Source organism: Danio rerio, chromosome 5 (assembly GCF_052040795.2).
Source record: "Danio rerio strain M-AB ecotype USA chromosome 5, GRCz13ab, whole genome shotgun sequence".
In the NCBI taxonomy this organism is placed as follows: Eukaryota; Metazoa; Chordata; class Actinopteri; order Cypriniformes; family Danionidae; genus Danio; species Danio rerio.
The window spans coordinates 44,004,968-44,030,481 of NC_141025.1; the positions used below are offsets into that span (position 1 = coordinate 44,004,968).

Here is a 25,514-nt window from a genome sequence, read left to right on the forward strand (position 1 = left end):
CACAACTATATACAACTAATATATAATACACAGAAGCAACCACAATGTCTTTTGGTTTGAAGAAACTCTGTTACAGATTATAATCACTTGTCATTGTTTTCTAAGAAAATGTTAATAAAACATAGAATATCACATTTATTTACATTATAAAAATTGAATAAAAAGTTTATTGTATTTAATGTACTTTAGGGGGCAGAGGCAGAAAAATACAAATGGAGGAAGCTTTTAAGGATGATGAAGATCAGGAGGACTTGATGCCGGCAACACAGCATAAACCAACACAGTTCCCTGATGGAAGTGATGAACCCAGCACCAGCTCAGGTCAGTTTACTTCCACAAAACACACTTTTCTTTAGCTCCACTTTCAGTAAAGAGATAGTTTTCTGTCTCATCACTGCTGACAATGAACTGAAAAGTTTCCGACAACTTTCAAATACATGTAACTGAGATAACCTTCAGGTTAGAGACTATTTCAATAAGAGCACAAGAGATTCAGAAAATATAGAACCAACATCAGTGTGGGTATTTGCAGAAACTTACAAAAAGAAGGTGAATAAGAAATTAGTATCAATAAACTATTCCTGTCTGACATCAGCAAAGAAACACTCAGCCATGTATATCAAATAGAAATGGGAAAAGGAAGCTAATGTAATTATAAGAAAAGAGGTATGGTTATCTATGTGGAAAACACAGATGATCACAATTAACCCAGATTCAAGGGAATTTATTTGGAAAAAATAAATATTTTCCAACTTGTAATAAAAAATGGTGAATGCTGGAGAAAATGTGGAAATGCAATGGCCGATCATTTTCACGTAGTTTAATATTGTAATATTATTCACACATTTTGGCAAGATCTGAAAATAGAGATAAAAACAATAATGGGATTGAATCTGTAATGTAATTTTAAAACTATGTACATGGAAAATAATTCTTCAAAATAACAAAAAATTATACATATCTCCTTATTACACTGCTTGTAGTGCTGTGCGTCATTTGTTTAACCCTTTAAGGTTACGTGCTGGCTGACTGACTGACAGGTGCGTGATGTGTGAGGCCAGCAAACACGATGTATAGCTGTTTCACTTTACTTCAGGACACATTAATACCGCTCTGTAGGTCTTCAAAAATATTCCTAGCAAATCTAATAAATATTGGAGACATACTTGTTAAATAAATGCACTATATCGTTCTTCAGCAGCGTTTATTTGACAGCGCACAAGAAGATCTGCACTTAAGCAGCATATTTGAGGGGTTGTGCAAGAAGTTTTGTGCATGAGCAGAGGAAATCAGCGCGCAAGCAAAAAGATTGGCATGCTTGAAAGCTATTACATAATTGCGATCTCAAGTTGTAATACTGCGCTCACGACATTTGTCATTGTAATAACGCCACAGGTAGTTAGTAGATCTGTATAAAAAAGGCCTGCTTTCACAGCTGGAAAAAATCCTACAGGAAACACTGCTTAGGAATTTAAATAAGATTGTATCCAGTAAAGATATATATGAGTCCAGATGCAAAACCCTCTAAACCCATCAGACCACTTTTTTTGTAATAAGCATTCTCTATCAAACACCTATAATTAGGTTCAAACGAGTCATTTTCTAGATAATGAAAAGGTTATTGGCTAGTAAATGAAATAACTTTTTTTTTTTCAAAAATGTCACTTTAGACAATTCTTTGGTTTTTAACAAGGTATATTTTCTTTTGCGTTAAAACCAGCTAAATCCACTTGTGCTTTTTATGCAAAACCCTGTAAATCCACAAATTGGGACAAAAAAGTATAATTTGTTGCAAAATCACTAAAGAAGCAATTAGAAATTATTTTACCAAACAATAAACACATACACAAACCTCCTACAATTAAAAATACAGAAATCTGTCAAGTAAGTGGCAGTTCATTCCGCTGTGGTAACCCCTGATAAACCAGGGACTATAAGGAAATCTGTCAAGTAAGTGCATTAATCAATAACATTAAAATTGACATTACTTACATCTTAACATTATCATTTCTTAATTCTTATCATTATCTTAACTTCTTTCGTGAAACAATGTTGCCGTTTAATGTAAAGTAATTCAGATACATTTAAAGTAGCGTCACTGCGTAAAAAACATGAATGCATGCTGCACTTCTGACTGTAAAGTGTGTTTTCTTTTTCTTATAATGCACAGAGTTTTGAGGCAAGGGACATTTTCATTTGCCATTCACTGACATTCAGACAGGCTCATGAACTTCATCAAACTCCATCTTTTAAAATCTAAATTAATAAAACAGTCTGCTCATAAAAGCCCGCGTATCAGAGCGCTGTTACATTGAAAACATGATTCGATTCACAGCTTCTGATTGGTTCTCGGGACATAGCGGGTTTTGCTGTCAAAGGCAAGTGGCGTTTAAAAGCTTTTGCAAACAAACTGTTATTTCTGAATGTGTGGATGCTGGGATTTAGATGAACATGTACTATGTGCCTAAAGCATTTGCTTTATGTCTTTAGCTCATTTTTGGCGGAAGTTACGTTAAGCGGCTTTTGCATCTGAGCCCTTCATATATAAAAAAAGAAATAGTTCAGCCAAAAGTGAAGATGCTGAAATTGTTTGTTGCCTATACACAGCTTGACACAAACAGATATGCTGATAATGAGACTGAACGCTATGAATGCACATGCCCTGATCTGCTCATCCACAGAATAGGCAAAGCATTATTGTAGACAAAGAATCAGGAGACTAAAATGTAGTTAAAAAGATATAAAATAACCAGAATTAATTTGTTATAAACCACTACTTTGAGCAATTCCTTCATTAGATCCAGAGTTCAGAGCCCATGCTTTCAGGCAAGTTGCCTGTCAGATTCTGCTTGTGTCAAGCTGTTTTCATTGATGAAATCAACACTGAGAATATAAATATTGTACAAGTAAAATAAGCAAAACGTATTGTGAGATTCTTATTGGTTAACACACACACACACACACACACACACACACAAAAACAGTTTGAAGTGTTAGTTGTTGTTGAGTGATGTGACATGAATTATTGACACTCCCTGCTTCTTTTTTTGGTTAATCTTTTACCATTTGAAAGTGCCTTCACATTTTTAATAGTTGAAAATATTATAAAATATAACAGATATTGTGAAAGATTAAATCCCTGCTGCCTAGATGCTTGTCTGACAGTCACAGATCATGGAGAGTGAAACTTAAATGTCAAGGAGGGTGAATTTGTTCAAGCATGTCAAAATATTTACCAAAAACATTTTTATTTTCAGTTACAGCATTAATTACATGAACGCATGCTATATACCGACTGAGGGGGAGAAAACCAGTGGTTCGATGTGAAATCAGACATTGCGGAACCCCTTTATAGCCAAAATGGCCTGATCCTCATTTCATAATTTACCTCTGCAAATATTCGACTGAGAGATTGGTAGTTGCGAAGTTACTGAGTAGTAATGAATGAATGCAGATTACCAAAATAAGTGATCATCTTTAAATAACTTCCATATTTTGATCCATTTTAGGATGCAGAGGCAGAAAAAGAAAAGCCAAGAAAGCTTTTCAGAATGATGAAAATCAGGAGGACTTGATGCCGGCAAAACGCCATAAACCAACACAGTTCCCTGATGACAGTGAAGAACCCAGCACCAGCTCTGGTCAGTTTACTACCACAAGAACACACTTTTCTTCAGCTTCGTTAAAGAGATATACTTTTTTTGTGGTAAATTAATTTTGTTCAGCAGGAAAAAGAAAAATGGAGGAAGCTTTTAAGGATGATGAAGATCAGGAGGACTTGATGCCGGCAACACAGCATAAACCAACACAGTTCCCTGATGAAAGTGAAGAACCCAGCACCAGCTCAGGTCAGTTTACTTCCACAAAACACACTTTTCTTTAGCTCCACTTTCAATAAAGAGATAGTTTTCTGTCTCATCACTGCTGACAATGAACTGAAAAGTTTCCAACAACTTTCAAATACATGTAACTGAGATAACCTTCAGGTTAGAGACTATTTCAATAAGAGCACAAGAGATTTAGAAAATATAGAACCAACATCAGTGTGGGTATTTGCAGAAACTTACAAAAACAAGGTGAATAAGAAATTAGTATGTATATGAATAGAAATTGAAAAAGGAAGCTATATACTTCACCAAAAATTCTGTCATCATTTTCTCACACTTAACTTGTTCCAAACCAGTCGGTGCCAATAGCCTAGTGGTTAAGTGTGCCGTCATATAGCACCATGGTGCTCATGGCGACCCGAGTTCGATAACTGACTCGAGGACCTATGCTGACCCTTCCCCTCTCTCTGGTCCTAATACTTTCCTGTCTGTCCTCCACTATTCTATCCCAGTAAAAGGTGAAAAAAACATAATTATATACTTGTTCCAAACCTTTATGATTTTCTTTTTTTTCTGTCAACCAAAAATGATGATATTTTAAAGAAAGCTGGAAATCTGTCTTCATTGAATTCCATAGTGTTTGTTCTCCTGCTGTGGAAGTCATTGGTTAGAGAGTTTCAGCTTTCTTCAAAATATATTCTTTTGAGTTTACCAGAAAAAGTAAACATAAAGGTTTAGAACCACCTGAGTGAGAGTAAATTGTGAATAAAATTTATTTTTGGTGCTTAAAATTCCACTTTGTAAAGTAAAGAGTGAAGTGTTTTAATCAAATGACAAAGAACCAAACAAAATTAGTAAATAAAAATAAATAACTAAGTAGTAGTTCTGACCCTGAATCAGGATTAACATAGTCAAATGTTAATTTACCAATCTTATCTGTATTCGGGTTGATGTTTGTGGGAGTGGAGATTGGCGGGGGTCTAATAATAATAATAAAAAAAATAAATAATCACATATGGAGTGCAAAACTGACACTCAAAGCATAAATCTGGTAAATATTCATGGCTTTTTAAAATCATGAATGCTGGGGGATTCTTTCACTTCATTTGGGAGACAATTCCAAACTTATGGAGCATAGAGCCTAAAATAGTCCTGCCAGATCGCATCAGGAATACAGAGTGAAATTCTAAAAGTCCAGCGCTAGAAGAGCGTATAGCAAACGGTTTGGATTATATTTTGATAAGCAGTCACTAAAGGGGTGAAAACCAGTAGTTCGATGTGAAATCATGTGGAACCCCCATATAGCCAAAATAGCCTGATCCTCATTTCGTAATTTACCTCTGCAAATATTCAGCTGGGAGATTGGTCGTTGTGAAGCTTTGACTAATCGGGTTCACCCTATACTGAGTAGTAATATGAATGAACGCAGTAGATCTGCGCAATTAATCATAAAAAGATTGCGATCTTGATTCGACCCCCTAGACGATCTTAATCCAGCATTTCAACGATTCTGTCAATCATATTTTCAAGTTCAGGAGAGAAGCAATGATGGCCGCACAAGTCCTCACATTGTTTTACATACGTTGTTCAGCAACATGGACACCTCCAAATGGTGTTAAAAGTCACATGCTGTATTTATAAGATACAATTCAACTCAAAATGTCATTTCTTTTTCATGTAATGTATTTGCAACTGCAAAATCACTTGTGACGTGAGCTGACCGTCAGCTGTTACCAAAGGAAGGGAGGGAATGTAGGCGCACGCCTCTGAGTGAAGTTTACTTAGTGAACAGAACCTGCATAAGCTGTGAATAACAGGTAATAAAGTTGTAAATAACAGTTTGTGGCACAGAGTGATCGTTTGGAAGTCGCGCGGGCAGTGAACCGCTCTTAGTAGTGAAAATGAAACCGAAAGCGTGCACAGGGTTGCCAGCCCAAACAGTATCCAAAACCAACCGAATTGAAAAAATACCCACCCAGTCTTCTGTATTCACGAAAATGACGTCAGTGACAGATTTTAAGCAGAAAACGACAGATTGTAAGCATATGTCTGAAACAATAATTCAACATCAGAACTATCATCAGCATTGATGACCAGGACAAATCTAAAGTCTGTTCAAGTCCACCATTCCAAGTCTATACAAAATTAAGCATTTTAACTAACAGTACAGATACACAAAGCCTATTGCTGTTTTACCACATGTTTGAGAATGACAATAATCATAGCCCACTCATATTAACCTTTATTTTACATCTACAGACTCGTGAGAAAATCCTGATCTTTATTTTAGGCAAAAAAAAAAAAAAATTTGCGATTCTCATTTTAGCCAGAATTGTGCAGCTCTAGAATGCAGATTACCAAAATAAGTGATCATCTGTAATTAACCCTTCCATATTTTCCACTTTAGGACGCAGAGGCAGAAAAAGAAAAGTCGAGGAAGCTTTTCAGGATGATGAAAATCAGGAGGACTTGATGCTGCCACCTCAGTTCCCTGATGAAAGGGATGAACCCAGCCCCAGCTCAGGTCAGTTTACAATGACAAGACCCTTCATTTCTCCAATTCTACTATGATAAATTTGGTCCTTAAAATACAGATTGTTAAGTTGAGGCAGTATCACATGACTGTCGTTGCTGATTGTGATTCAGAAAGAGTGCCATGGGTAATAATTTAAAGCCATCGCTCACAAAAATATCCTGTGGTATTCCATATGATAAATAGAAGAACAAAAATCTGGAGTCGTAATTGTGTAGTACTGTGTTGTTTTTGTGTAAGGTATTGTTGCATGTAATATTTCTGTAATGTTCTTGCAGTAATTAATAGTATTGCTTTAATGTGTTTTTAATATTTACAACAATACTTTGTGTACTGTAATATTCTCCAGGTAATATGTGGTATTAAATTCACATTTTTGTAGGTTTTACCACTGGGTTTTGTTGTACTGTATGTAATATTCTTGTGGTAATAAGTTAAAGTTTAAAGTTTAAAATACTTTTGTTAGAAGAAACGGTAACAGATTCTAATCACTTGTTCAAATAAAATAAAAATTAGAATATGAAATGTATTTATATTATAAAAATGATGAAACTTTTTATATATTTAATCCACTTTAGTTGAAGAAGCTTCTCAGGTTGATGAAGATCAGGAGGACTTGATGCCGGCAGCAAGCAGTGAACCATCACAGTTTCCTGATGAAATTGAAGAACCCGGCACCAGCTCAGGTCAGTTTACTTTGATAAAAACAATGTAGGTGTGTTTACATGGAGCCTTTAAATTGGTTTAAAAGTTTAATCCGAATGATAAATGCTTCATATAAACACCTCAATGGAATAAACATGGTCAAACCAAATGAAATTGTAATCAGTTTGAAAGGGTGGTATAAACCTTGCCATATTTGAGTTTTGTTGGATATATTCAGGAAGCATGTTTTCTTTGAGCTGATCCAATTAAAAGTTCAGTTCGTATATCTGAATGTTTTTGTAGTTTTGAATTAAATAACAAAATTGTGTTCATGTGTAGGAATATTAAAAACTGTGTGTATGGAATTCATCATGATGTGGAATTAGATCAAATCAGTGACATGATAATTGTAAACAAAACCATGAGACCTGTGAAGGTTTAGACCCCTAATAAATAATATCTGTAGCTTAATGTGTGTTTAAGTCATGTAAGTGGAAGTGGGTGGAGTCAGGGGTGAACGCGATTCAAGGAATGTGTATGCTGAAGAATGGAGGTGCTGGAATGGTGTAATAAAAACAAGCTAAAGCTATAAATGATGGGTCCTGTTCATCTCACAATAATAAACCTTTTTTCATTGTAATCCCCTTAAGGAAGCAGAGAAGGAAATGCTGAGCAACATTTTCTGGATGATGACGATGATGATCCATATTTTTGTAGAAGAGACACCGGCCCAGGTCAGTCTTCTATCGCAAGACCTCACATTTCTCCTGTAATTTCTGTAACATGGTATCATGTTTCTCCTGAAAAATCTCCAGTAAATTCTGGATCGTTTTGAATAGTGGTGGGCAGAGCGAGGATTCATGAAAAACTGAAACAGTCAAAGCAAATGTGTCTCTACAGTGAAATCTGTTGGTCTGAAACCGCTTTGACAGAGAAGCAGTTGAGGATTTATAATATGTCGTGTAAAACATTCATTCCATCAAGTGATTGGAGAGTGGATAATGTTCACATCTGGAATGCAGTTGTCATGAGTTTGAATCCAGGGCAAAGCATGTAATAAACATTTAAAATATGTGGTTTCATAGTTTTGTTCTTGTAATGTGTTCGGTCTGACATCTGAATAAACTCTCTGTAAATAAATGCAAAGTTTAAGAGAAAGAGTAGGAAGGTCCACAAGCCAGGATTTGAACTCAGAGCATCTGCAATGTGCTGTAGTTACAGTACATGTTGCCGCACTGCCCACTAGGCTGTGTGCGATTGTGTGGATTTTCAGTCAATCAAATGCAGATTTAGAAAGGATGTCAAGTCTCGGATCACCGAATGTATGTGACGCGTGTGTTTTAGATCAGTGTTTCAATAGTGCTGAGCAAAGGTTATTCACGGTTAATCACGTCTAAATAAAAGTTTGTTTTGACATAATATATGTGCGTGTGTTATATAATATATATGTAGTGTTGGGGATAACGCATTACAAGTAACGTGAGTTACCTAATAATCTTACTTTTCTAAGTAATGAGTAAAGTATTCAGTAAAAATTTTGAGTTACTATTTGAAAAAATGTAAAGCGAGTTACTTCTTAGTTTAATTAATTCACTTTTTAAATAATAAATTGCTGAATTCAAATTAATGTTAAATGAGAATTTTCTCTCAGCAGAAACAGACAGAAACCAACAATGGAGAGTCTTACATTTCAGTGATGGAAATATTCTCATTATTCCCAAAACATGGAAGACAAGGAAAAGGGGCTTATAGTCTCAGTGCTCATTTAACTTCACTAATAAGACAAAAAGTAGGAAAGCATCAGACACATTGCTTTTAGCGTTCATTAATCTGTAAATACAGCATGTATAACTCTGGGGACAGAAAGTTCTCAGAACATAACATTATCCTACATTAGTATTGATATTTAATGTGTTTTTTAAAGGAGTGGTCCAGAATGTAATTTTAAGGCTTGGTTGTGTTAATAAGATGCAAAGCAATGTGTGCTCATGTTTCACTTGAAGGAAATCATCTTATTTTTTCATAAATCTCACTTTGATTCTAAACAGCTACTCTGCTAACATGAAAACAACTGATATATTTCCTAGTTTCTCTGAAAGGCCCGCCCTCAAGTGACTCTGATTGGTCATCGTCATAATGTACTGCGATTCGCGGATCGGCTCCACGTCACGCCCGTACAAGCACGCACTTTTCTGCTGTTTAAACAGTCAGTCAACTTCCTGCCTGCTCTCTAAAATAAAATCTGACAAGTGTCTGTAACAAGTAAAAATGGGGTGCAGCTCCTTTGAGAGACCTTGCCTTTGTGTGTGTCTATGTGTGTGTGTGTGTGTGTGTGTGTGTGTGTGTGTGTGTGTGTGTGTGTGAATGTGTGAACTTTCTGTAACAAGCGCATGTGCGCGAGACTTTCTTTTTCTCTGATGCTTGGATTAAGTTATTTTCTGTAAGATATCTTGAAAGAAGAATAGAGCACAAGATGTGGGATGTGACCTGTGTGAGCCTTGATTTATTTTTTGCTGCTTCACGAGAGTTAGGAGAGGTATCCTGTGTTTTTAACTTAACGTGTCACACGATGTCTTTCACATATATCCGGAATATGCAGGTGTATGTAATATAAATCATCTACATATCTTTTGCGACTTCATTATCTGAGATGTAAAACGCATGGAAAAGCTGCCAAAAGAGAGTCAATGCAAAGTCTCGTACACACATAGAGAGACACGAACGTGCTGGTGAAGTGTGTGTGTGGGTGTTTATAGCAGTTTGACTGATAAATATGAATTTGTAGCAAAATCTATGTAAATCGTTTGCATGCATGTGTCTATATATATAATAAATATACTATGATTAATCGTGATCAATTTTTTCCCAGCATTAGTTTTGAAACATCTGCGCTTCGGCATCTGGAGGCCAAAATGTCAGTTTTGGCATTTTTAAGTTTTATATTTTTGTCAGTAAGCAAACACAGTTTTATAGCACGCTGAACCTCAACAGAAATATATTCTCCTACTATCACAGTAAGACAAAAACAGAAATGAGCAATCCTGGTAAACTGTCATAATCCTTTTGTTTGTTTTTCAGGATCTCCTCTTGACAAATATGAGCTTGGAAGGAAGCTAGGAAAGGGAATCTATGGCACTGTCTACGTGGCAACACGCAAATCTGATGGAAAAAAGGTAAGTCACTTTTGCTGCACATGTTGTTTACTTAATTTTTTCTTCTTGTAAAGGAAGTGGTGTGCATATGGACACATGTCCATGTTGGATTATACACATGTATTATTGGATTTATTATGATTGTTTTTTTCATTGCTTTGGGGAAAAAATATTAATATTTTGTTTCTTTTGCAGGTTGCCCTGAAATTCGTTTATATGCCGAACTGTTACATAAATCGGAAAGTAAGTAAACACAACACAATGAATATATCTGAATATGTGTTGAATCTATATTAAACACATTATATTATACAGTTATAATTGTGCAGATACATTATACAGTTCACATGCTCTAACCTTTTTCCAATATTTTTCTCTAGCCTGGACGTGTCTTTTACCCGACTTCGGAGGCCAGAATAATGCTTGAACTGAAGAAGCCTTCCTTATGTCCCCACATCATAGAGTTGTATGACTTTTTTGAAGTGGAGGAATATGATGTTTTGGTCATGGAGTACATGCAGCCGAGTATGACCTTGACTGCATTCTTCAGGAGAAACAATGGTCCCTTGACTGAAAGTGTAGCGCGACTCTTGATCCTGCAGATCCTAATTGCATTAGAACACTGCCTGGAGCATGGCATTAACCATAGTGCAATCTATGAAGAAAACATCCTGGTGAATCCAAAGACCCTTCAAGTCAAGTTGATTGGTTTTGGCTGCAGTGATTACATTGCGGGCCACTTAAAACCGCACGCTGGTAAGATGCTTTTCTCTTCACCTCTCCTGCTGAAACCTCTGGTATTGCTGGTCACCGGCAGTTCTAGATTTTACAATTCATGCTGACTGTTATGCTGGAGAATTTGCACTGATTGTTTTTTTATTTTTTAATGCTGCTTATTAATATCCCAGCTTATTGATCTCCTGCTTTTACACTGACCACTTGTAATGAAATAGTTTTGATGGCTTAATTATTATAAATTGCTGTTCTACTCTTCTAACTCACAAATCTGTTGCTTACAGGATTTGACCAAATCTACTGCAAATGTAGGTGGCATTCTCGTCTAGTAGAAGTTGGTTTCTTGAGGAATGCACATTTTGCTCTAGAAGAAAATGTGAAGTGTGTGGCAAGACTCCTGGCAAGGATGGTGAATGGATATTGGCCCCTTCGCTCTATGTTTGAGTATCCAAGATTTCACCCCAGTGTATCCAAAGGTGAGACAATAACTCAACATAAAGTGCTGTTCAGATATAATTGGACAGTGTTGTCAAGACTGTAAAAATGTGAAATTAAGTCTAACTTCATATACAGTTTTCATGTTAGGCATGTGAGAACATACAAGATTAATCAATTCTCTCCGTTTCTACAGAATGCAGAGATCTTCTGAAAATGTGCTTCGGTTTCAATGTTGACGATGGACCCACTTTGGAGGATATTATTGATCATAAGTGGTTCAGCAAAAAGATAGACACCTGATGGACAGAAACCACTGGCACACTCTGGTAGGATTATTGACACTTCTGGTGGCACATCTGGAGGGCTTGATCGTGGATATGGTGCAGGTTCAAGTAGGTCACCAGGCAGATGTTTAGACAGCCAACAGGATCAATGCAGAGATTCGTCTATACCTTTAATTAAATGACACAACATCTGATGCACAGAAGCCATTGCGCCTGTTAATATGCTTGGCGACTGGTGTCAGTGGATAGCGGCATGTGCCACTGGAGCTTGTGACGTGCGCTGATGCGTTGCGTCCTGTGTCACTGAGATTGTCGCAGTACATGTCGCTGTGTGGCTCCTCTAGTGGTAGAAGTTACTGTTTCACACACCCCTCTTGACTTTGTTGTTGTTTCTCCCCAGCTGTGACCTTGCTTCACTCAGATATCAGCCTGCTGTTTTCCTTCAGACATCTTCAGAGCCCCTCTTTTTCTCCTACTCCCTCGCGGAATCCTCCTCAGGTGGTGGAATTTTCCTGCAGTGCCCAGCGTGCACCCACGTCGCCCGCTCTGCGACCTTCACCGCTGTCTCAGTGGTCAGTAGCATTTGAAATGGACCCAGCCAACGTTTCGCTCTCCAGCTCTTTCTCCTCAGGTCCCTTATCACCACGAAATCGCCAGGCCTCAGATTGTGTAGTGGTCTCTCAGCTGCCTTCCCCAATGCGGCCTTTACCTGCACACAAACATTGGACAACACATGAGACATATCTTACAGTAATTCAACATGTCATCCTCACACACATCTGTTGAGGGCAGCTGCTGTTTACCCCCATTCACACCTACACACGGTGGTCTGCCAAAGAGAATTTCAAATGGGCTCAAATTCATTTTTGATCTTTTTCTCATTCTCATGTACATTAGGACAATGGGTAAAGCTTGAACCCATAGAAGCCCTGTGTCTTCACAACATTTTGCCAATTTGTTTTTTTCACAATACCATTTTCTCTCTCAACAGCTCCACCTGAAGCTGAATGGTAACTGCAATGTGTTCTCAAATCAATTTCCAAATATTGGCCCACTTGTTTGATTGCTTCATTAACAAAATGGGTACCATTATCTGAGCTTATTTTTTGTGGTATTCCCCATCTCGGCACGATTTCAGTCAGTAACGCTTTTGCTACCGCAGCCGAATCTTGTTTTGAGGTTGGAAAAACTTCAACCCACTTTGACCACGTCAACCATCACCAAACAATACCTTTTCCCATTGCATGGGGACAATTCAATGAAATCCATTATCAAATATTCAAAAGGCCCCGTTGGAGGTGGATGAGATGATTGTGGAACTTTTATCACTCTGGCCACATTATGTGTGTTGCAAATTACACATCGTCTACAGAAATTGTCCGCAAATGTAGTCAACCCCTTTGTGAACCACAGTTCAATCATTTGCGCAACCATTGCTGTTTTTGACACATGATCTTTACCGTGAAGTAATTTCGCATAATGTTGGGAAAAAAAATTTTGGTAAACACGCCTTGCCCTCAGCATACTTCCACACATTATCTTTCATCACACAGCCAGACTGTCTCCACTTGTTTTTCTCCAGCCCCGTCGCGAAGGTCTGCATATCCTGCAAAGAAGAACACATGTCATTGTCATTATCAACAGATAGCAGAGAACATTCAGAGTTGTCCTCGTCTCGGGACGCCGTGACTTTTGCTGCTGCGTCAGCTCTGGAGTTACCTACAGAAACAGAATCTTTGTTGTTAGTGTGCGCTACGCATTTACAAATGGCCAGTTTGTCAAGTAGTAAAATCGCATCCAGCAGTGCTGCCACTAAAGGAGCATTGACTATTGGTCGACCATCAGACTTTAGAAATTTTCTGTGTTTCCACAGAGCCCCAAAATCATGAGCTACCCCAAATGCATACCTAGAGTCAGTGTAAATGGTAGCTTCTTTTTCTGCCATCAAATTACATGCCTCTGTCAATGCCACGAGCTCTGCGGCCTGTGCCGAATAGTGCCCTGGTAATTTACCAGAAGCCATCACATCAAATTCAGTTGTTTCAGCGTAACCAACCTTATTCTTGCCTGTTTGTGGATCTTTGAACGCTGAACCATCCACAAAGAGGACATTGTCACAATTTTCAAGTGGTTCGTCAGAGAGGTCAGGTCGTGGTGTACACACCTGTTCAAGTGCTGTTAAACAACAATGATGCCCTTCCCCATCCTCCTCAGTAGGAAGAATAGTAGCTGCATTCAAACCAGTACATCGTTTAACAGTCACATTTGGCATATCTAACAAGATAGTGTGATATCTCAGCCAGCGAGCAGTTGACAGATGCGATGTTTTTTGTTCTTGAAGTATCATGGACAGAGAATGTGGCACCATCAATATCAGATCAGAATAACCAACAAAATCTCTTGAAACCATAACAGCTTTTTCCGCAGCCGCCACTGCTCTTAAGCAACGTGGCAGGTCTGCTACTGCAGGGTCAAGTTTGCTCGAAAAGTAGGCCACAGGTCGCAATCTACCTCCATGATCCTGTAGGAGCAATGACATCATGAACCCATTTCTCTCATCTACCATCTGAACAAATGGTTTTGTTGGTACAGGTAAACCCAATGCAGGGGCTTCAGCCATTTGTAATTTCATGTTTACAAATGCCTGCTCTGCCTCTGTCGTCCACTCTAGTTTGTCAGTGGATTTCATCCCCTTCCCTAATGTAAGGGCTCTCAGGGGTTGTTCCAAAATTGCATAATTTGGAATAAATGTGCGACAATATGAGCACATTCCCAAAAAAGACAACATTTGTTTTTTCGTCAGCGGTTTTGGTACATTTTTTATACCACTCACCCTTTTTTCAGACAGAGATTTACTGTGTGGTGCAATGACATGCCCCAAAAATGTTACCTTTTGTTTAACAAACTGCAATTTTGTCAAACTGACTTTGTGGCCCTCCTTAGCCAGGTGTTTAAGGAGAGTCACAGTGTCTTTCACACATGTCTCCTCATCCTCAGCACATATCAACAAGTCATCAACATACTGTAGCAAAGCAGTTCCAGCTGTCAGGGTCAAAGGTTCCAAACTTCTTAACAACGCTTCATTGTACAAAGTTGGAGATGCTGTAAAACCCTGACACAGACGTATAAAGGTGTAGCCTTTACCATTGAAATTGAATGCAAACCAAAATTGGCTGTCTCTGTCCACTGGCACACTGAAAAATGCATTTGCCAGATCAACCACTGAATAGAATAGTGATTTTTCAGGAATTTGTGACAAAATCGTGTACGGATTTGGAACTAATGGAGCCCTTTGTTTGACAGCTGCATTTACTGCTTGTAAATCCTGTACAAAACGCCATTCTGTAGGCATCCCATTATCCCTTATCTTTTTCACAGGAAAAATAGGGGTGCGAACCTCAGAATTGTTGCATGGTACAATAACGCCCTGTTCCAGTAAAGCCTCAAACACTGGGGTAATGCCCTCAATGGCTTCCCTTTTCAAAGGATATTGTTGTTGACATGGTCTGTAATCAGATTTTGCAGTGATTGTAACTGGCTCACAACCTTTAATCAAACGAACATCATACTTGCTTTTAGCCCACAGTTCGCTGGGTATTTCTGCTAAAGCTGGGTGTATGTCTGTAAAGTCAACCATGCAAGAATTCTTCACGCACATCTTGTCAATAGAAGTCACAGTTTTTGAAACAGCTGTTTTTGTTTCACTGTCTACTCTAAATGCTTCTGCGCTTTTGCTAAATTCCATCCCTCTTTCTCTACTCTCCCAGTCATCAGCTTCAACACACTGCTTCACAAACGGCCCTAAATCAGCCCAAGATTGTTGTTTACCCTTGCAAACTGATATGTGAGGCACAGCCTGTGCTGACAAGAGATAGAATGAAAGCTGCTTTTCTGACAGAGACACTGAAACTGCGCAAAAACTGCCATTCCAGTACATTTTCTCCAATTTCAAAGTTTCCTGTTCATCTTTCTCAAACCAAGCTTTTTCAAAATCATCATCCCTATCAATTACGACCTGTGACGTACAATGCAGTTCACCAGGAGACATCATATCACTGTCAAAAGGTTTAACACGTTCTTTAGCCAATTTGCAAATTGAATTAGCCCATTCATTGTCTTCAATGAGCCATTCATAGGCCCACTTCGGCTCTTGTGATTCAATTTGTAAACAACAAAATTCCTCCCCTTCAATCACTCTCACACCAGAGGAATCTGCCGTTAAAATCAAGTTTAGTTTACACAAAATGTCCCTTCCGAGGATGGGAACCGGGCATTTTGGTGAACAAACAAATGCATGTCTGAAAATTTTACCCCCCTCTGTCTCACAGCTCAGCGGAGCTGTAAATCGCTCGATCACTGTATGACCAGATGCAGACAGAGACTCATGAAATTTGTTTTTCAAAGCTATTTCACACTGTAGGTCACATGGTCGTATGCAAGATCTGCTAGCTCCACTATCAGCTAGAAACTCAACCAAAGTGGTCTCACTCAACATAAAATATGTTGGCATATTAATGCTTCATTACCAAAAAAAAACAATGCCATTTCATCAGAAAAATGATCAACATCACTGTGATCAAAATTACAGTGGGAAATGCAAGCTTTTTCTTCATTGCAGAGAGCCAGTATATCAGTGTATGTGAATATGTGTGTATAAAAATGTGTCTGCATTTAAACATGTTAGTAAAAAATGTTTACTTCCCTTTACTGTAGCTGTTGGCTGCTTGCCCAGACCCTCTCCATTCTGCTCTTCCCTTTCCGCACATCAGCTCCGTTGTTGGTTTGCGCCTTTCGGGTCAATCCTTGACCAAAAGTCCATCTCGGTGGCAAGCGCAGACATTTGGTAGAGTTTCTCGTCACGTACCCCACAGGCTCTGTAGATTTCATTGCCATCCGTCACATTCCACTTTCTCCATCTTCTGGTATCTTTCTCACCCTTGACACCTTTGTCGCCTTTGAACTTGTGATATCTTTGGTTGTCAGGTCTTGGTTGGATCTTTGGTTGGCTGCTTGTACCAGAGCCATGTGCAGCTCGTTTTCTGCTTTCTTCTTGTCTTGCTCTTGCTTCACTCAGCTTGTCTTCAACATGTTGAGCACACAGCAGAATGTCCGTTAAATGTCCATTTCTCCAGTTCAAACAGATGTCCTCCACTCGCTCGAGGTGGGAATTTCGTTGTTGCGGTCGGAGGTCTTCTGGGACAGTAGCAGTTGAGGTCTGGGTCAGTTCTCAGGGCTCGCAGCTCAGCCACGGGATAGTGATGGTACAGCGGTACATGTATGGAAACAGATGTATAGAAAAGATTAGTAATGCTAATTAATCTTTCATTCACACTTTCACATTTTTCACTTGCTTTTTCCTTCACTTTATCTCCTTCATTCTTTTCCCTACATGACACTTCTTCATTCTCTTCCCTACATGCCAGCTGCCTCAGCAGCATTTTCCTCTTTGCCTCTTATCTTCCTTTCTGAGCCAACAATCAACAGCGTCTCCACACGACACACACACATTCCTTACACAAAAACAACCTGCTTTTCCTTCTGCCTTCTCAATCAACTCTTTTCAAGAGTTCACACTTAGATATTGCTTGACAACTGTAAGCAGGTTTGGCATGCTGTCCCGGGAGAGAACCCTGAGCTCGGAGATAGTTGAGCCCAGGGCTCCCACCAGGTCCATAGAGCATGTGAGGGGAGTACGAGATCAGGTGGTTCTCGAGAGCTCCCCTTTTTGTAAAGGAGAAAAGGAGGAGAAAGGGGTGGATGGGGGGTTTCTTCGGAAAACGAAGATAAGGGAGTAATGTCTAGCTAGGCTACTTATAGTGGGTTAGGATAGATCTGATTGGCTAACTAATGAGTGTAGATAGGTGGCCAGCTGCTGTCAATTATATCACGTGCTCCTCTCGAAATTAGTTTAAAAACTTCACTTCAAGAGTTCACACTTAGATATTGCTTGACAACTGTAAGCAGGTTTGGCATGCTGTCCCGGGAGAGAACCCTGAGCTCGGAGATAGTTGAGCCCAGGGCTCCCGCCAGGTCCATAGAGCATGTGAGGGGAGTACGAGATCAGGTGGTTCTCGAGAGCTCCCCAAATGCATGAAGCTCGGGACAGCAGCCATGTATTCGAAGAAACTCCCCAAAAGGCTTGAAATGCTATATCCGGCTGCTGGATATAGTTATTTGAAAAAGAAAAAGGTAAAGAGGGCTCCTTTGGAGCAAAGGGTGAAACAGGTTCCTGCGGGAACCCGAGCAGAGTTGGCGTGGGCTGTGAATACTCCTGCTTGAGTAGAGACTCGGGGAGACCCCTGCGGGGGTCAGAGCCATGGGGTGGGTGGGAATCCTGCTGGAGTCATATAAGGGAAGGGGAAGGAAGGACTCCGGCTGGAGAAGGGGGTGAAGGGGGGCAGGGGGGGCGGGGACTCCGAAGGAGTAATTTGCTCGAGGAACACTCCATGCGGAGATAGAGCTGGGAGGTGGCAGCACTATATATAATTATATATTTATATGAAACATATAGATATATAAATATATAATGGGGTAATCTAGGGCCTTGGGGGGGAGTTTTTACTGACTTTTGCGAGAGTCGAAGCTCTTGGCTCTCCTGCGGGAGAGAGAGCTGTATGTGCCATCTCCAGCTGGAGTCGGGAAAAGGAATGGTCGGTGAAGCCCCAGCTGGAGGGTGAAATGGCAGTTGGGAGATGACCCCTGCGGGGGTCCGGTGCTCGGGATTAACTCCGCGGGAGTTAGAGCTTGAGGGTGACAGCACTATATATAAATATATATTTATATGCGTGGGTGCATATATATATACATATATATAAATAAATTTAAAAAATAAAAGACAAGTGTGAGAAATAAACAAAAAAAATAATAAATAAAAAAAAATAAAAATAAACATAAATAAAAGCTAGGGCCGGGGAGGGTCGGTGACATGACTCGTGTCACAGCTCGGGGTTGGGTGAGCTATTTAGCTGGCTCCAGTAGGAGTCGGGAAAGATGAGGGGGAGGTAAAGACTCTTACTGGAGGGTGACGGGCGCTATAGGTGCTCTGGGGTTGTTCCTGCGGGAACAGAGCGTGAGGGTGACAGCACTATATATAAATTCATATTTATATGCGTGGGTGCATATAGATATAAAATTATATAAATAAAATCAAACAGAGAAAAATAAATAGTGCTATACTATATGTCATTATGGAATGACATATAATATAAAAAGCTAAGGCCAGGGCAGTGAGATGATTCCTGCGGGAATCGAAGCTCGGGGTAACGCCCCTGCGGGGGCCAGAGCCATGGGGGGGGGGCAGGGTCCTACAGAAGTTAGAAAAGTTGGGGGGCAGTGAAAACTTCTGTGGCAGCGGCCGGGGGGGGGCAGGGTTGACAAGGGGGCCTGGGCAGGGAGAGAACTCCTACTGGAGTTAGGTGAGTGAAAAGGGGGAGAAGGCTGAGTGCAAATCAGCTGGAAGGAAGAAAGGAAGTTAGATGGCTGGGTCATGCCCGCGCCCTTGGGAGACTGGGTAGTTCCTCTGCCCTCGGGAAGCTGGTATGGTTGGGTCGTATTCTCTCCCTGGACTAGGCCCATGCCCTTGGCCGCTGGGATTACTGCGTCTGCTGGTGAGGGTCCTCTGAGCTTCCCTGAGATGGCTGTGGCTGAGTCAGATATAAGATTTGAAGGTGTCGGGAGACTACCTTCCTAGTGTTTGTATGTGTTGTTACGATAGCCCTTGTGTGCTGCTGTGGTGGTGGCTCCAATTCTGAATGAGTGACTGGATTATGAATCTGGTGGGAAGCCTGAATAGTCCTATGACTTTAAGGTGTTTTGAAACCAAAAATGGTATTGAACGGAATGTGTGGATGTGTTGAGCAGTGAGAAACTGATGAGGTGTTCTGGGGTAACTTAAAATGTATAAATGAATGCTGACGCAAATTTTGTATGCTGTGGTTATGGGATTATCATCTTAAAAGGAGAGATGGAGTCAGCTGCGGCTCTGCTTCTGATACCAGTTTCTGAAAATAAAGCAAAAAGAGAGTCAGCGATTTCCTATGCAACTAGGAACATGTACAACAGTTTTTTTTTTTTTTTTTTCAGAATGTATTGACGATATTGCCCGTTAGAAGCGCATTGGCGGCCCCGATAATATACCCCTCGAAGGGGGCTGCATCTGTGTAAAAAGGATATACTGAGGATGAAGTTGAATAGCTAATAAATGAATGGCTTCTATTCCAGCGCTTAAGGAAGTAAGTATAAGCAGGTCGCATGCTTTAAGCGTCACCTGATGGTTACAAACCTTTATGAATTCTTTTCTGTTAAACCAGGAGTCGCCAAATATGGTACCGATGGGCACCAGGTAGCCCACGAGGCTCTCGTGTGTTGCTCACAGGCTTGATCTAAAATAGCTCACCATAACGCCACTTACAAGTAAGCTTTCTCTAATATAGAAGTAATGAAAAAATGTAAATATTTGCAAAGATAAATAAAATAGTGTTGCACATTGATATATTAATTACGGGGTATTTCCTACCATGTTAAATCATTGTTGGTAACTTTAAGAGAATCATAACATGATCAGTGACTTCACCTGGATGAATATTATTAATTATTACCAAAAACTTAAATTATAATTAAAGTAAATTGAGCAATTTGTTATTTCAGAGGTTGGTGACTCCCATGTTAAACGCTAAAAACAACATTTTCAAGAAAGCTGAAAACCTGTAACCATTGACTTTCTCAGGAAGGAAAGAAATACTAAGGAAGTCAATGCGGCTGTCCGTAGTGCCCAGCCACAATTCATGACACTTCGTATTCTGCCGCGCCGCGGAGCGCTATTTGTACAATTGATTAGTTTATTGATAAAAGTATGAATGTGTGAGTCTGGTGTGCATTAATCTACTATTCTCTGTCATAAGCTCGCCGCGTCACCGCGCCGTCGGCGCCTCTGGTGCGCGACGCTCTTCAGGCAGAGTTTGTTACGGCCAAGATCGGATTTAGATCCTTTCTCTTCTATTGCGGAGATTGCTGCTGCGAGATGAAGTAGGTGAGTGACGAAAAGGCATCCCTGCGGGATAATGCGCATGTGTGTTTGATGTTCTAAGATGGATGCACAGTTTATGCTTAGCGTGATATTTTTGTTCCAGAATATAAAAGGGGACTGATTTGTCGATTTATTCAAGTAGCTTATTAATGCTTGAAATTCTATCACTCCACTGCACTGGAATCGGGCTGCAGGCTGGAAGAGGTGAGGTGGGATTCCCAAGAGTTGCTTTAATGTCCGGGAGATTGGTTTTATCCGTGTTTAGAATTATGATTGCTGCAATATGTCCAAATCCAATATTGCTTTTTAATCCTTTCCTTGATTCTCCGGGGAGGCGGAGAGATTGCGGGTTTAATGTCTGTTTAGGATAGGGGGTGTGGCAGGAGCGTGTTATGTCCTGGGGGTGGCGGTGAAGACGTGGATTCGCAAGTTTTTTGGGTTTAATGCAGCGGCTTTGAATTGTGGTCCCGGCGTCTAGGAGTTTGGAGGAGTTCAGTGACAGTCGTTGTTGGATATGAGAGACGCATGATGATGCTGGAGAAGGTACGTAGCGGAACTGGGGATTGCATTGTAATCTGGCTGGAGTGGATAGGCCTACGGCCTCTTGTTGGAGCCTCGGTCTCGAGCTGACTTTCATGCTGGGCTGGTTGTTGTTAAGACGGGGCTGGTGTTTTCAGGGAGCGCGGAGCTTTCTTTCTTGTATGTAGCTGCGCTGATGCTGTTGTGATCTCCGCCGCCGTCGCTGTTGTTGTTGTCATTTTTTGTAGTTGCTGACGATGGTAGTAATGGTGGTGTGGTATTGTAGTTGAAGGATAGTATGAGATGTGGAGGATCCGTTTTGTCCTTGAGTAACTTTGGAGGAGCTAGAGCGGACCTATCGTTTGTTTCTTCGGAAAACGAAGATAAGGGAGTAATGTCTAGCTAGGCTACTTATAGTGGGTTAGGATAGATCTGATTGGCTAACTAATGAGTGTAGATAGGTGGCCAGCTGCTGTCAATTATATCACGTGCTCCTCTCGAAATTAGTTTAAAAACTTCACTTAATTTGTTTAACCTAGTAACACTCAACATTCCCTTTCCCTCAGAAACTTGTGATACTTTATTAGTTTTCCTATATCTTGCATGCTTTTTTTCTTTTTCCATATAATTTTTTCCCATATTCCAAAACACCGGTCTATCATATCTTCGTACTTTGTTTTGAGACGTCCCCATGCTGGCAAAAACTTCCCCTGGACTTTGTCGGTACCTATTAATCTGTCGGACGTCTCCAACAGATTTCGATTTTTCACCTAAAATCGACAAGTTAAGCTTTTCAGCTCTATTTCTCGTGGCACACAATTTCACTTTCCTCCATAAAGTTAACCTCCACTCCACAGCTGCCCTGTCCTGACCTATTCATGCATCTCTAAGGACCGAGCTGTCCCGGGAGAAGCTTGCTAATATACAGAATTGGACTCAAGGCCTTCTGGGCGTTCAAAGCATTTGCAGACCTGGACAGATTTGTCCAGCCCATCACCCCCTTGTGCTGGAAAAGGGATTCATTCTCCCTATGAGCTATCAACCAAGGCTGAACCTGGACGGGGGCGTCCCGCGAGTCACTTTTAACACTCAAGGCAGGGATAGTTTGTCCCAATTGGAACGTAGCCAAGGCAGAACCTGGACGAGGGCATCCCACGTGACACTTTTAACACACAAGATAGGGCTAATCTGTCCCAATCGGAACGTAGCCAAGGCAGGACCTGGACGCAGCAGGCATACAGCGTTGAACTAAGAAGACAGGGCTCATTTTTGTCCCCACTGAATTTACTTTTACCACACAGATAATAAATAAAAGGAATAATGAAGACACTGAACACCATTTGACCGTTAAGTTGTACAATATTTATTCAGGACGATTCAGAGTCTTCTGTTTGTTCGAGCGGGCGAGCGCCCTGGCTTTTCCCTTTGGCAGGGCGCCATGGCAGCGTCCTCCTGCTGGTTCCCTCCTGGAAAAGAGACACATAAAGGGAAGTTAGCCAATGCCATACGTTCTGCTGTCCACGCCAAAGAGAATGTGATTTTTACCAGGGGATAGACGGAAGTCTCTGTCCTCTTGCGCCCTTTCCGCGGGGGGCTTTCAGTGCCCGCTGCCTCCCCATCCTCCTCCTCCTCCTCCTCCTCCACCAGGGCCCTTTCAAAGAGTCTGCGGCGCTCGCGTGCTTGGAGAGGTCCGAGGTGAAGTGCGTAGAACTTATCTGAGGTTGAAGTGTCATGGCACATGAATTGCGCCACCTTGCGGCGATCCTCTGAAGAGTGTGCATTCTTTGCCTGCGTCGGAGAGAGACAGAAGCTTGATTAGGATAGAAGCCGCCGCTGGTAGTTACAGGGGCGTCACAATGCCTACTCACATGAGTCGCGATCGCAGTGCGTACGTCAGTAAAGGTGGGTTTGCCTGGAAGGCCCATACTAAGCCAAGCAGACTGAAAGTACTTGTTCAGGGTCCGACAAGGACTGGCTCTGGAAGTGAAAAAGAAATAGGTAGCCTGGCTCCCTCCGGGGAGACCAGCCCGCAACGCCAAAAACCTGCGGAACCAGCTGTATTCCTCCCTGTTTAGGGACAGCTGAGCCGCCCCAAAGGCTCTGTTTGTTTTGTGAGTGGTAATCTGACATCAGAGAACAAGCAGTGAGTGAGTGAGTGAGTGAGTGAGTGAGAGAGCATGCTACTGGTGACCCCCACCTTACTTGCGCCATACTCACGTTAATGACATAAGCAGACTCGTCGGGGCTTCTGGAGGCCTCTTCAACCTCCTGGATTGTGAGATTCTGGAAGACTCCACAGCGGTGCCCAGAGATGGAGGTTAGGTAGCCAGTCAGAAAGCCATAGAAGCGCCACTGTTGCCTAGTGCTTGGGTTGGATTCGAGGCTATCTGGTGAAGGACATTAGACAGATTAGACCACCGACGGTTCTATTTCCTTTCTGGGTCACCAACAGCTCTTGGCTGCTGGTGACTTGTTCTCCGGGGCGCCAGCAGCTCAAACAACAGCTGCTGGTGGCCCGGAGAGGAATTGTGCGTTTCTTCTTCAGGGGCACCAGCAGTTCATGGACTGCTGGTGCCCCTGAAGAAGAAACGCACAATTCCTCTCCGGGCCACCAGCAGCTGTTGGTTCATCCAGCCACGTCGGTCTGCCCCCTTCCCCCCCGAATGAGTCCCATTCGCGGGGGAGAGGGGCAGACAGACGTGGCTGGATGAACCAAGGGCTGTTGGTGCCCCGGAAGAACGAACAGGGGGAATCGCTGGAACGGCGGAAGGGCTTGCTTACCTAGCAGGGCGGGAATTTTCCTCCCAGCGGTCCGGTGACAGCGCACCAGGCTGGCCTTGGGGATCAGTCGGCTTTCCTTCGCCTGCTTGGTCCTTACCTCGTGCACGACGACACGCCGGCGTATGCCGCGGATGAGGGCTCTGACCTCCCTTCGAATCAGAACCAGAGCAGTGCTGGAGAGCTGACAGGCGGCCGGCGGCGTCTCCGAGAGGTAGTCTAGGAACTGAGCCACGTTCTTCAGGTAGTGCTGCCTGGTGGGCTCGGCCATGCGCGTCTGACCTAGCCGGGCGGCCCACGCTCGGATTCGGGCTGGTTGGTTGAGGAAGAGGAAGTCCCCTGGCTCCGCGGTGCCCCTGGCCATGTAACCAAGGAAGGCTTTGATTCTCCCCAGCTTCGAAGTGACGTTGTTCCGCAGGCGGGGGGTGGGCTCGCTGCCCAGTTGGTACCCTTCGAACTCCCCCAAGAGAAGGTCTGTGGAACGAGCACAACCAAGAGTCAACTTCCCCGAAGCCACACACCCAGCAGAGCGACAGTGACGTGCCTGAAATATACTCAACTCAGCGCGGGGACGTGGTCCGGGAACGGGTAGGCAGTGGGCTCCAAAGCCTCCGGAGGCTCGGGGGGCGTCGGACCTCCGGCCGCCCCTCGCCCGGGAGGCGGTGGTGCAGGAGGCGACCTGGTTCTCCTGGCCCTCTTCCTCCTCCTTCTCCCCCCTTCTCCCTTCCTTAGCTCCCGGTAGAGGCGTGTGATTTGGAGCAGGGTGGACCGCATCTTGGTAACCTGTTTCCCCAGGTCAGTGAGCTGAGCCTGTATGCGCTCGGTGGCGCGCCTGCAGCCGCGGTCGGCGCACGGGCGGCGGCCTCTGGGTCCTCCGAGTCCCGCTCCCCCTCGGAGGACGATGCTAGCTGGGACACGACGGGGATTGCAGGCTGGGTGGACCGCAGCCACTGCAACTCCCGAGCTACTTTCCGGCGTTTCGCCCTCCCCATAGCCTCTTTCCTTCCCGAGGTCGAGAGCTCCGCGTGCTGCCTCAAGTGCCTGTCTAGGCGGGCTGGCGTCCGGCGACATCCCGGGACCGGGCACGGTGTCTTCCGCGTGTCCACGCGGCCGGCGGCCAGCGCGAGAAGCAGCCGCTTCTCGTCCGAGTTGGCCACCTTGTGAACGGCGGTCAGGTGAGGCGCAAGCCGGCTGTAGACGTTGAAGCATAGGGCACATTCAGCCATGACCGTGCTAGAGCCAATGCAGAGGGGGAAAGGGGCCCGCACGCCACGTGCGGCGGTTAATAAGCGGCCGGAGGCGGCGTCCACTTCCGCGTCATGACGTTGGTGCACCCGTATTTCTTAAAGGGGAAGGACACCCCCCCCGCACCAGGAGGTGTAAGCCGATGCCCTACGGAGATCCATTCGGTTCAAGCCTTATTTTGTTACGACTTCTCAAGTAGGGGGGAGAGGGGTGTCCACCTCACTCCCTTCCCCCCTTTTCAAAGGAACCAGAGGGGGTGTCCCGTTAAACAATGCACCCCACCGCCCCTTCATCGTTGCCCCGGTCAGCGGTTCGACACCTCTCTCTCTTGTC

At 42.5% G+C, this 25,514-nt stretch overlaps 4 protein-coding genes across 11 annotated transcripts in view; 2 read left to right on the forward strand and 2 right to left on the reverse strand.

Moving 5' to 3' along the window:
* The window catches only part of LOC141385583 (uncharacterized), a 607,868-nt gene that overhangs the window by 532,335 nt on the left and 50,019 nt on the right, over nucleotides 1-25,514 (reverse strand). The gene's annotated exons all lie outside the window — the stretch shown is intronic.
* Nucleotides 1-25,514, forward strand: part of rufy3 (RUN and FYVE domain containing 3) — an 881,807-nt gene that overhangs the window by 234,493 nt on the left and 621,800 nt on the right. The gene's annotated exons all lie outside the window — the stretch shown is intronic.
* The window catches only part of LOC799924 (uncharacterized), a 107,954-nt gene that overhangs the window by 9,018 nt on the left and 73,422 nt on the right, over nucleotides 1-25,514 (forward strand). The window contains exons 12-22 of one of the 4 annotated variants that reach the window (XM_087253873.1): nucleotides 190-321; nucleotides 3,510-3,641; nucleotides 3,726-3,848; nucleotides 6,235-6,351; nucleotides 6,945-7,046; nucleotides 7,656-7,739; nucleotides 10,084-10,178; nucleotides 10,353-10,400; nucleotides 10,538-10,913; nucleotides 11,177-11,368; nucleotides 11,524-11,849. In XM_087253873.1, the coding sequence (XP_087109999.1) occupies nucleotides 190-321; nucleotides 3,510-3,641; nucleotides 3,726-3,848; nucleotides 6,235-6,351; nucleotides 6,945-7,046; nucleotides 7,656-7,739; nucleotides 10,084-10,178; nucleotides 10,353-10,400; nucleotides 10,538-10,913; nucleotides 11,177-11,368; nucleotides 11,524-11,630 (1,508 nt within the window). In that variant the 3' untranslated portion in view covers nucleotides 11,631-11,849. Of the gene's footprint in view, nucleotides 1-189; nucleotides 322-3,509; nucleotides 3,642-3,725; nucleotides 3,849-6,234; nucleotides 6,352-6,938; nucleotides 7,047-7,655; nucleotides 7,740-10,083; nucleotides 10,179-10,352; nucleotides 10,401-10,537; nucleotides 10,914-11,176; nucleotides 11,369-11,523; nucleotides 11,850-25,514 lie in introns of all 4 variants that reach the window. The other 3 variants (XM_087253872.1, XM_087253874.1, XM_088650993.1) reach the window with 3 other exon arrangements.
* Nucleotides 22,498-25,279, reverse strand: LOC147844113 (uncharacterized). Its single transcript, XM_087253961.1, has 5 exons — nucleotides 24,497-25,279; nucleotides 23,940-24,410; nucleotides 23,376-23,545; nucleotides 23,027-23,281; nucleotides 22,498-22,946 (listed from the first exon to the last, which is right to left on the reverse strand). Exons 1-5 carry the CDS (start codon nucleotides 25,152-25,154, stop codon nucleotides 22,536-22,538), a joined length of 1,965 nt encoding a protein of 654 aa, XP_087110087.1. The 5' UTR covers nucleotides 25,155-25,279; the 3' UTR covers nucleotides 22,498-22,535.